Source organism: Channa argus, chromosome 17 (assembly GCF_033026475.1).
Source record: "Channa argus isolate prfri chromosome 17, Channa argus male v1.0, whole genome shotgun sequence".
NCBI classification, from domain to species: Eukaryota; Metazoa; Chordata; class Actinopteri; order Anabantiformes; family Channidae; genus Channa; species Channa argus.
The window spans coordinates 7,213,254-7,224,794 of NC_090213.1; the positions used below are offsets into that span (position 1 = coordinate 7,213,254).

General features: G+C 36.9%; 1 protein-coding gene across 2 annotated transcripts; it reads right to left on the reverse strand.

The window, feature by feature from the left end:
- Positions 1-407: 407 nt before the first annotated feature.
- Positions 408-11,541, reverse strand: LOC137102290 (interleukin-6 receptor subunit beta-like). 2 transcript variants are annotated; one of them, XM_067481635.1, is made up of 16 exons: positions 11,296-11,541; positions 8,931-9,200; positions 8,720-8,846; positions 8,411-8,580; positions 8,018-8,130; positions 7,449-7,472; positions 7,103-7,265; positions 5,902-5,984; positions 5,577-5,793; positions 5,258-5,422; positions 4,472-4,573; positions 4,235-4,378; positions 4,004-4,144; positions 2,476-2,560; positions 2,191-2,272; positions 408-1,389 (listed from the first exon to the last, which is right to left on the reverse strand). In XM_067481635.1, the coding sequence occupies exons 1-16, from the start codon at positions 11,348-11,350 to the stop codon at positions 982-984; spliced, it is 2,349 nt and encodes a 782-aa protein (XP_067337736.1). In that variant the 5' UTR covers positions 11,351-11,541; the 3' UTR covers positions 408-981. The 2 variants fall into 2 exon arrangements, with proteins under 2 accessions (XP_067337736.1, XP_067337737.1); XM_067481636.1 differs by lacking the exon at positions 2,476-2,560 and having other exon boundaries at positions 1,224-1,389.

The window sequence follows — 11,541 nt, forward strand, 5'->3', positions numbered from 1 at the left end:
TTTGTGTATGTTGCTATTGTGTGTGTGAGCTGGCCAGTGATGATTTATTTATTTTGGGTGGGTCCCCAAAGCCACGGGATTTAATAAGCTGTTTATTTATCAGTTATTGGACTGACTCATATTTTCCTTGTGCTTACTGTTTCAAGCGTGAAACTGTTTTCTGTGTAAGTAAATGAGCACCATATTACTAATCTGAGCATACTGGTTTAACCAGCCATATCATAGTTTTCTTTAAAACAGATTACATTACGTTCTACTTTACAAATACTTGTTCATTGTGCTCTCGTGTTTCAAATATTTATTTTTAATTCATGTCAGATGTTAAACATTTGTAAGGGGGTGGATATTTGTTAACAGCCACAAAGGCACAGCTGTATTTGTTAAAAGAAAAAAAAACTGCAATGAGCTTTGTAGTTTCAAGATAAAGTTTATTATAGTTTTAACACGTTGTATTAAGAGAGCTCAAAACAAAACAATACAAACTCTTATTATAATACATAGCTAGTATTACCAGAGCAAAACATATCAGATGTCTCTTTACAGTGCCCTGCTATGATGACACAAATTGGGTTTACAACATAAAATACCATAAAACAGACTGCATATGTACATATTTGCTACATTCCTCCAGCATCTGCTGCACCATGTTGGCACAGTGAACTGCTTACAAACGGAAAACTGAAAGTATCTTAAAGAGTGAAGTGTTTACATGCCTAAATTGACTTGGTAAGCTGGTAACTACACACTGGGAAATGCTACAAATAGCTCTATAGTAGCAAAGTGTACTTGTATTTACAAAGTGTTTTTATCTCTCCATGATGCAACCTGATGTACTGTGAGATTACAATATTCTTCAGCACTTTGATTTCGTATTGGAAGCAATGTAACATCCTACCATGGACATCTTTGGAAAAACAAACACACGCCTACTTCACTCAGAGCTGGTTGTTTAGTCTTGTTTCCTAGAATGTTGTGTTTCTCTCACCTGTTCTGACCTTGTTCCAACATGTCTAACGTGACATAAATGGTCACAGGTGCTGTGTTTTCTAGCTGATTTACTGGAACACGCTTACATAGCTTATTGGCCATCAAGGTAGGGGATTCCACAGAACTCTGACTTCGATATGGGCTGAAATTGCTGTTCTCTGAGGACAGTAGTGGTTTGGATTCTCCAGGAGAATTCAAGTGCTGTTTAACCGACTTTTCATTCTGCTCCTCTGGTAAAAGAACTGTGGCTGGATCGGTGTATTCCTCTGTTTGCACTTTGGCTGTGTGAACAGTACAGCTTGTAGCTATTGGAGAGGTGGTTGTTTTCTGAGTTTCCTCTGTGTAAATCCGGTCAAAGAGGCTCTCGGATGGATTATTGAGTGGCTTGATGGAGGTCTCCCCCTGTGGACATATTCACACATCCATGCACAGGCACACAAAAGGAAAGAAGAAAGCAAAGTGTTAATTTTTTAAAGGGAAACTTCACTTCCTTTTCAGCTGGCTGCTGATGGTTCTCGTTTGGAGAGTACATGTGCAGTATATGAATGGACCTTTGTTAAAATAACTCTAAGTATGTAGTTGATTACGTCTCCCAATGATGTCATCAGGGGGAATGTTTCTTTTCAGATGATGTTCATACAGGGTGCTCATATTACAGAGGTTGTGGACTTGGTCCCCCCAGAAAATGTTCCCCCCAAATTAAATCATTTGGAGTTTTTCAGGTACAGAGGCAAAGCTATATATGAATATAGCGAAGGCGCATGAGTTTAACTGAATTCATGCTTGTACTAAAACAATACTAAAATATGTTTGATCAGATTTACGTAACAAACTGATTGGTAATAACATGGTAGAATAATGAGCATGAGTATATTTTAGTCCTTTTTGGGGGGGGATTTAAATGCGTTACTTTTAAAGTATTACCTGCCTTTATTGTATTTTATTGTGTTATATTTTAAACTGGTTTTCTGAGTATATTCAAAAGTGCTATTAAAAAAAATATTATTATTATTATTATTATTATTATTATTATTATTATTATTATTTAAAACTGTTTTTTTTTCATGCTTGTAAATACAATTAATTATTGTAATAAATAATCTCTTTCCTTGACTAAGGCACAGAATTGAAAGATTTCATTTTTTCTGCCAGCTTAATTTGGATGTATTTTATTCCTCTTAATTTCCTCTTTCCTGAGTTCACCTTTTGATGACTTGGTGATGACCACAGTGCCACAGAGCTGAGGCCTGGGTTCGGTACCGGTTTCTCTCTGAACTTTCTCCACCTTAAAAGCAGATTATTAGCATCATTAGGAAACATCTTTTTGTGTTCACAATTGTAGTAACAATTCATACTGCGACAACATCAAATACACTGTGCCCTTTATTACTGCTGACAAGGAAATGTCTTGATGCGTTTTCACTGTTAACCGACAAATCTAGCTACAGTATATGAGATCATAATTGAAAGTAAACCATTGAAACTTACTGAATAGCACAGAATAATCCAAGAGATAAGACAAGAATTATAATGATGCTTCCGCAGAGAATGAGCGCTAAGAGGAGCCTCGGATCTATCAAAGAAAGAATAAATTATGATGCACTGGTTTGTTCTTGCATGCACAAATTAACGTATGTTTTTTTTTTACCTATATAACTTAATAACACTTTAGATCACAACACTTTTTATGTGGGTTACCTAAGATATTGAGTAGTTATTGGCATAAATATTAATGTGGTTAGATTAGTGTTTAGGGGATCATTTCTACAGAAACAGGAATCTTGTCATATTTCCTCTCACACACATTATTCTTTGGAACATTTGTATATTATTATTTGTTTACATCAAAAAACCAATGTTCCTCTGCTGGTAATTGTGTCTTTTATTGTTCCCAGACCTCCTATCGATAGGATTTTGTTTGTTTGGTCTCCTAGGGAAAGGAAACAGCAACAATTGTTTTTTCGCCTTCCCTCCAAACTATTCATAGCAGGAATGGATGATGAATGGTTCCTTGTAATAAGGAGAATGAGCCATTTTGTCTAATAGCATAGTCTAACTTTAGAGGATGGCAAGTTGCTGTGAGCCTGTCTAGTTGACATGTCCAAGCATGCATGCAAAACAAGACACCAGTCTGTGTTATCGGAATTCACCATCTGACAGGGTTGTGGAAAAGTTTATACTGCTGATGTCAAGCGAATAAAGAAGTATCAGGAAAGCCAAGACAAACATAAGGCTTTAAATTGCTCTTAGTCTCACTGAGTTACCACAATAATCCACTACATAAGTTGACCACATTAGCACATTTCCTGGTCATATTTACTTGGTGCATTTTCCCCACCATACATGATTCAAAGACACAATCAGTTTTATTTGTTGCATATGCAGTATATGTATACAAGGACTACAATGCACTTTTACAATGCAGAACAGTGTGTGTATCATTAAAAGCAAAATGCTATGACGTGTCTGAAGCATGCAACCAGGGCGTACTGTCAGGAACACGAGGTTGGTTTAAGGGAACTCGGTGTGCTTTTTTGCCTGGGCCCCACAGAGTGTAGCACTTCCACTGCAGCTCAAACACTGACTTAAGCCTACACTTTGTGTTTCTCATAAAGAGACAACAATAGCAGCAAGCAAAGTCATCAGATCTGTGCAGAGGGGACAGCGTGCGCCATATACAAAACAAAGCAAGATGCTATGTTTTCCATTAGGTTTTCTACATTAAGGTTTACCTGCCACTATTTTGAACACATCATCTTGTTGTGCTCTCTTATCATCAGAAGCTGTTTATCTCATAGGAGCAGTTTCTAATATTCACATAACAGTCTAGGATTGAAACATATTAATAGGTATTTGGATGAAAACCTGGCCGTGGTCTTCGAAAATATACAACCATATTTGTGTGCACTTCTGTTATTTGTGTTCTATGTGTAATATGTATTGTGATATTTCAAAACCACAAATTTCAAAATGAAAACTGTCTTGTGTACACGAGTAGCACTTACAAAATACTTACCAAATCTTTTGGTTTTAAAGAGTCTCTCGCTGCTCTTGCTTGTCCCAGTAGGAGATGTGGCTTCGATGTAGACGCTGTACTGAGTGTCTGGATTCAGATCTTTCAAATTGGTGTCCTGCCTTGTGCCATCTACAGTAACATCTAGAAGAAAGCCATCACAGAACTAAAATAAATGAATTATTAAAAGAAATAACTGTGTTATATTATACGAAAATGTATCCGGAAACTTACTGAGCATTGTTTCTGTCTGTGTACCATAGAAGACTGTGTAGTTGATGACTACACCACTGCATTCCTCCTGAGACTTTGTATTCCAGCTCACAAATGCGCTCTTGTCGTTAGGATTAACAGTGATGATAGTGACATTACCTGGATCTGTAGAGACAAGAGTTTAAAGACAAGAGTTGAAAATTAGCCTGATTAAACATAAAAAAAAAAACTGAAAATCATAAGAAAGATATGATGTACCTCCGACTCTGGAACAGATATGAAGGGCTTGTGTGCCATGACCGGTCTTGTCTTTAAAGAGGGGGGTTACTGTGATATTGTATTCCTTCTTATCCAGGAGGCCTATAAGAAAAACAGCAAAGTGGTTTGAACACATTCAAGTCATAGATCCAGAACATGAAGCCTTTAGGCTGTGGTGAAACAAATCCCCTTTTGACTCATCCATTAACTAATTCGATAGCTTTCTTTTGGCTGTCTGTGCAACAACAGACAGAGACTTATGACATACGTGTGTAACTGTAACCACTATGCCTCAGCAGTTTAAACCCTCTGAAGTGGGGATATACATCACCAAAGTCAACCAAACAAGAGAAGCAAAATGCATTATGTTCATTCAAACCCCTTCCCTCCAGGAAGGGCCAATATTTTCGGCTGTAAGTAAACTCCGTAAACAGGGGCAGCAGTGGCTCCATTAGTACGGTGGCTGCCCACCGACCATAGGGTTGGAGGTTCGTGTACCGCTCTCCCCAACCACATGTCGAAGTGTCCCTGGCCAGGTAACTGAACCCCAAACTGCCCACCCCTATCCCCGTTCCCAGCGGGGAGGGTTGCGTCTTTCTCAAAAAAATCCAAATATTTAATTAATGAAATCTTTCTAGCTAATCCGTTAGAAAGCATCTTTTAATAATCAATTTCCAGTGGATCCATTATTTGCCCCACCCAGATAAAGAAGTACAAGACACAAATTGATCAACAAAGTCATCGCCTATGTGTCAGCGATGGGTTTGATGATGATGTCCAACTTACCAGACAGTGTTATGTTGGTGTATGCGCTCTCCTTCCAGTAATACTTATATCCATTGTGTGTCCAGTCAATCATGTAACCGCTGACAGGCTGAACTGGAGCCTTCCAGCTGACCACAATAACACCTTCAAGAGTCGAGGCCTGTATGTCAGTAACTTCCGGGAGGCCTGCCAAGTAAAATCAAGTTAAAAAGGCGCAAAGTGCTTGATACCAAACCACTAACGTGCATCAAGTCAGAGCAGCGTTCCATTAAACTGGAGCAATATGACTCATAAATTGTGTTTGCTCATTAGAAATGCAAAATCATTACAAAGAACTCACTCTCTCCAGTTGCTGGAACATAAACAGAGTCTTCTGCGAGCAGGGTTCCATTTTTAAAGGCTTGGAGATTTATTCTGTGAGAATCGTGACTCACAGCAAGATCACAAGTTGAATTACCATATAAGATATCTGTATAATTAACTCCAGTCACATCACCCTTGTAGAGATTCTTTTTAATAGTGTAGATCAATGTGTCTTGACACGTTGAAGGAACCTCCTGGGTAGACATTTTGAAGGATTTATAATCAACATGTAATGCGAAAGTTTAGAAGAATGTCTGTGTGTAAGGTGTCAGTGAGTTTGAGGTAGCAATGAGTAATCTTACATTCCACATGGCGTGCACTTTTCTCATTTCACTTTCCTCTGGTTCAGCTATTTTTCTCCACAGGCGCAGTTTGACATGCCTATCTGCAAAAACATGTTCAGAACAATCACATAGCGAAGGGTAAGAGTTAACCAAACAGTTTTTAGTCCAAACTAAAGCTCATAGTCAAGCTCAGAGTCAGCAATATATCACACAATTATTTGTTCGGCGATGTTTGATTTATTTATGTAAAGTCAATGTTTTTTTTTTGTTTTTTGTTTTATTTATTTTGCACAGGTACAATACAACTAAACATATTTACAATTATGCAACCAATGCCGTGTATGTAGGACATACTGCAAAAGTTAATTTGCAGCACATGTCCTTTTTGTTAATATGCAGGCTCCATAACTTCACTTAAAGTTACAGTGTGCAAAATATGTATACTTTTTTTTTTTAAAGTTAAACACCTGAAGAAAAGTGGTGGAAGCCTCCTGCGAAATAAACTCACAGATAACTGGCATCAGTGCTTAGATATTTCCTTCTAAAAGGTATTTGAGTGAAGCTTTTCAGAGAAGGTAAAACCTTGTTTGTCAAGTGCTGAGCTGAAAAGGTACCTTGCGTCTATCTATGAGATGCCACAAACTTTGACACAGCAGCAGCGTTTGCTGGCTCTGAGTAAATGAATTTCAAATCTCATGCTACAGCTACCTTGCTATTTTTAACTAAGTCTTGTTCAGATTGGTTTATTGCACTGGCAGTAGGAATCACGCGACGTTTCCCAGCTAGCTCAGAACTGATGTACAAGCGGATCCCAAAACCCAAGAGGTAGATTGCGTGACTCCAGCTTTACTCAAGGGCTTTATGAGAGACATTTAAAGATATCAGTGAATCACACTGAAACTTTGTGGCTGATTAGCCCTAAGGCCTACAGACAATCATGGTGCTTTAATGAATCAAAGAGCTTCAAAGTGAATAATCTGTTCTAAATGTGCACTTTTTTAATCTTGTGACGTCAGAGATTAAAAGAGCTGTAGAGAAGTCTTAACACAATCCTGCAATTTGCATTTAACTAGCCTCAAGGAAACATAGATCTGATGGAGGTCTAACACATTCTACTTTTTATGATGTTATGATTAACTTCACTTTATGATTTTGAATGCTTTTAAATATTTATTAATACACAGGAGGAATGCAAGCAGTTTTGAGCAAATGTTCTTACTATTTAATTTGGTAAGAACTATCTCCTCCTGGCTCCAGTCGCTCCACGGGGCCTTGTCTAGTGCACAGCGGACTACAACTTTGTAGTTAGTGCAGGATTCCACATTTTCAATGGGTGCGTTTCCTGGACAGTTATTATTATCTAGAGTCTTTCTGAGCACCACCTAGAAAAAGGAAATGGATCTGTTAGAAACAGTTATTCCAGTGACACTGGCTATTTGAGGTCAATGTGTGATTTATCATGTCAAGTCAATGGTTTTATAATGCTTGGATTAATATAAATACCAAACAAATGTGTATTTCTTCACAACTAGCAGGGGAAAACACATCCCTTATTCATCTCTTACCTCTGGAGCTCCATCACTGACAACCTAGAAACACAACCAAAAATGAGCGGTGTTTGCATTGAAACGTGACAACGCAGAAACATTCAACACATAGACATCGAGCTAGCAGAGCTGTGATGGTGTATTATATGTGATAACGTTACCAGTAATGTGAATTGTTTTGTTTTGTTGTTTGTTTTTTTAATTAAATCTAAACACAAAAAGGAAAGAACAGAACCACTATTAACATCTGGAATGAAAAGCAAAAGAGCCTTAAACTCATAACTGTGAATATTTGTGAAGTTATATTACTGGATATTACAGTTAGTCATAGTGTGTTTTGGACACTATCCAATCCAAATCCTGACTTCTGAACTATTCACAAGTCAGTACAACCTGAAAGTTATTTTATTCTTCTAAATGAAAATTTCAATTGGTACAATAACTTTGTGGCTAACTGTTGTTTAGACAATTGTATTTATTGCTTGTGAAATGTTCGTCTGTTGTTTTCACCGTTTTAGAATTTCTTCCTGTAAAATATCTCAAAGGCAAATGCTTTTTTCAGGTGATGAAATGTGGACACACTGTACCTTGCTGTACTTGACTTCACAGTGACATCTTTGATTGTAACTTTCCTTACTCCACTCCACAAACAGATAATCAGGGAAGGCAGTTACTTTTACTGTTGGCTGGTTCAGTTTCACTAAAGGAACATAATTTTATTGCACACATGTAAGTACACTGTTAAATATATATATATATATATATATATATATATATATATATATATATATATATATATATATATATGTATATGTATATGTATATGTATATATATATATATATATATATATATATATATATATATATATATATATATATATATATATATATATATATATATATATATATATATATATATATACATATACATATATTTATATATGTTACCACATTTTAACAGGTTAATTTGTGATACTTACATAATCTATATGGATCAACTTCATAGCGGTCAGATGTAGCTTCCCAAGCAGTGGTTTTAGCTCTCACGGTAAAAATGGCATTTGTCCATTGCATCACTGTGTTTTTGGCTGTGCAGTGTGTTTCTTGTGAGACACAGAGTTCAGCCTTAGCGACTGTGGGTGAATATTCACTGGATGAAACATAATGTTTTCTATTAGGTACATAAAATAAACATTGAAATACAACAAAATTGCAAGTATATATATATATATATTTTTTTTTTTAACTCTTTTTAATTTTTTACAATGTGAAAAAAAAGAGAAACCCACTATACTAAAGTGTAGTTTATCTTCAGTGGAGAGATCATCTGATGCTCCCAGCTGCATGTTACCAGATCTGGTACACCACCTCCATACGGATTTTCTTGCATTATACATGATATTTTGCCGGGCTTTGCTGTTTAAAAAAAAAGCACATTAGTAATGTCATCTTATCTTGCAGACATCAATAGTCATAATAACTGTCAGAGGTACTTCCTACAGTATGTTCTGATGGTGGTGCCTCCAAGGATTTGGTGAGTAGCTGCACTGTGGCACTGCAGCGTAGCACTTGGGTGAATGAAGTTCCTCAGTGTCAGGACTGTGTGTGAGGAGTTGATTGTTTGTGACAGGCTTTCATTGACCGGGAGGTTGTTCAGCGTCCAGGAGACTTTGCCACGGATACATGTGGTCTGGCACACTACCTCTGCACTGGATCCCACTTCAATGTATTGATCTTTAGGGAAAACGTCGCAGGGGACTTCGTGCTGGCCTGTAGGAAATAATTATGTTATTTAACAGTTTTTAAAAATCAAATGTTTCGTCAACAGTTTCTCCTGATGATGTCACCGACCATTATATTGAAGGGATAATTTAACATTTGTTTTTTCACTTTCTTGCCAACACGTGCCGTCAAGCGACTCCTAAGGACAATGGCTTAAAAGTTGCATTACATTTGACATTTTTACACTTTGGCTTTTGTGCAGATTTAACTACAGAATGTGCCATTTTCCAGTCCTGTTTACAGCTGTTATGTAAAGCCATGCCACAGCACTACTGAATGTAGCCTGATATTTACTGTGTAGACATGACAGAGGTCTGTCAGCTGCAGCGTCTGTGGGTCAGTAAAAGAAAGGCATCCACAGAGCATGGTGCATATTTTATGATTTTTTTTCCGTGTGTTGCCAGATAAATGAAATAACTCCCTGAAACTAATTGAAAAGTAGCAAAATAAATAAATAAATAAATAAAAAGAGCCCAAATAAACAACATTGCTACTTCAGTGGCTCAACAACTGAAAGCTTTCCATTAGACCAGCTGCAGGAAGTCTACAGTTTTGTTAACTATACATTAGCACCACAAGAGACTAAATTAGAGAGTCAAATAGAGCCCATTAGAGAACTTGAAGGCTTCCATCAGAGCGGGAATATAGGCTGCAAACAGCCACTGTCCTCACAGGAGATCCACAGTACAGCGTGTAGCGTTTCATTTTAATCTCAGCCACAGAGCTAAGCCACCATTATAAAGTTAATATATTGTCATTGATACTTGGGAAACACATCAGGAACCGAACCAAAACGCCAGACTCTTGATGTCTGCAAGCAACCACGTGTATAAAGTCCATCAACAAAACTCCCTTAGAATAACCTGTCATCCAGAGAAACCAACCTTAATCCTCATGTGAACTGATTTATTTTTATTTAAATACCAGACCAAAGACCTCAACCCAAAAGCTGTGGTGCCATTGACTTGACGTCTCTGAGTCATTTCTCCTGTGTCACCGTCTTTGCATTTCATCTCCAAAAAAGTTATGCACTCTATGCTCTTATGAAACATTCTGTAACACAAGTGTTATCTTTCTGTTAATTTTCTCATTTTCTGGAAATATTAGTTGTGGGTGTTGTTTACTCTTTTCTGAGTATTTGTGGGTGTTAGTTTTTTAGAATCCTTACCCCGGTGACTTAAACTTTATAATAGAAGAGGGCCACAGACTGGTGATACAGATAAAGAGGGCTCATTACATTCCATATCTGAAAGCTGAATATAATGAGCATTTTCAAATGGTGCTTTCTTGCTTTTCCCCTGCAGAACCACAGACAATAAGCCTGCCGTGTTGCTCCTAATGCCCTTAGAAGAAACTATAACAATGCTCCACCTAAAGAATGTAATTTAAAAACATGTTTGAGGGACAAAGAGATAACTTAATATTTCTTACACAAAAACCTCAAATATTAAAGGAATGTCTGTCTCTTTGGCAGGACCGGACCAGTTAGTTGGAAATTGAAGTTCCTAAAACTCTACTGATGCATCATGAACTTACAGTAGGCAGTGAAAAATAGGCAGTTGTTAGACTTTTAAAATGTCTAACAAAAATTGAGAACAATACCTCATGCAAAAGCAAAAGTCAAATCAAAACGTCTGTGAGCTTTTATGTTTGTGGTTCGTAAGCAGTTGATTCCTTAAAACCAACTCGTAAAGCTCAAATGTTTTACTAAACCCTATAAGCCAACTAAAGGTCTTAAAAAGGTTTTAATACTTTAATTTTAAACAGTTTTCACAAAACTAAAAACTTCAGTTGGGTTTTAGTGGTGGACCAATGCACACATATAATTAATAAGCTAACAATAATTTAAATTAAGAAGAGCATTAAAGAGTTGTCAAAATTGTCAAATTGGATTAGGTCCTGTAATTCAAGAAATGTATATCAATGGTCCGTGTGTATTACCACATGGCTATAACGACAGTGGAACTAAGATTATGAAACCAAAACAAAACAAGCATTTACCAGAACTGATCTGAGCACCTCTGCAAATGAACACTATCCTTTGACTAAGTAAGAAATTTATGATTAAAAAAGGTTTACTTACCATTACACATGAAGCCGATCATAACCATAAGATATAGGACAAAAAAAGGATACATTTCTTTTATCGTATTGCTAGAGTTTAAAGGAAACACTCTTATTACACATTTACAGCCCTCATGTATCCAGCTGTGGGAGGACAAATAGATAAAAATCGCACTTGTCAGTTGCAGAAGACACTATCCTTCATCGCACTGCATTGTCCTCACTATCTGACTTTGAGCCACTCAGTAACAGGAACTGAAGCAAA

Coding starts and splice junctions, on each gene's coding strand:
- LOC137102290 (XM_067481635.1), bottom strand. CDS start 11,350: ATGTATCCTTTTTTTGTCCTATATCTTATGGTTATGATCGGCTTCATG. Junction 7,473..8,017: donor GTGAAGTCAAGTACAGCAAG/GTACAGTGTGTC, acceptor TTGTGTTTCTAG/GTTGTCAGTGATGGAGCTCC. Junction 7,266..7,448: donor TCAGTGATGGAGCTCCAGAG/GTAAGAGATGAA, acceptor TCCTTTTTCTAG/GTGGTGCTCAGAAAGACTCT.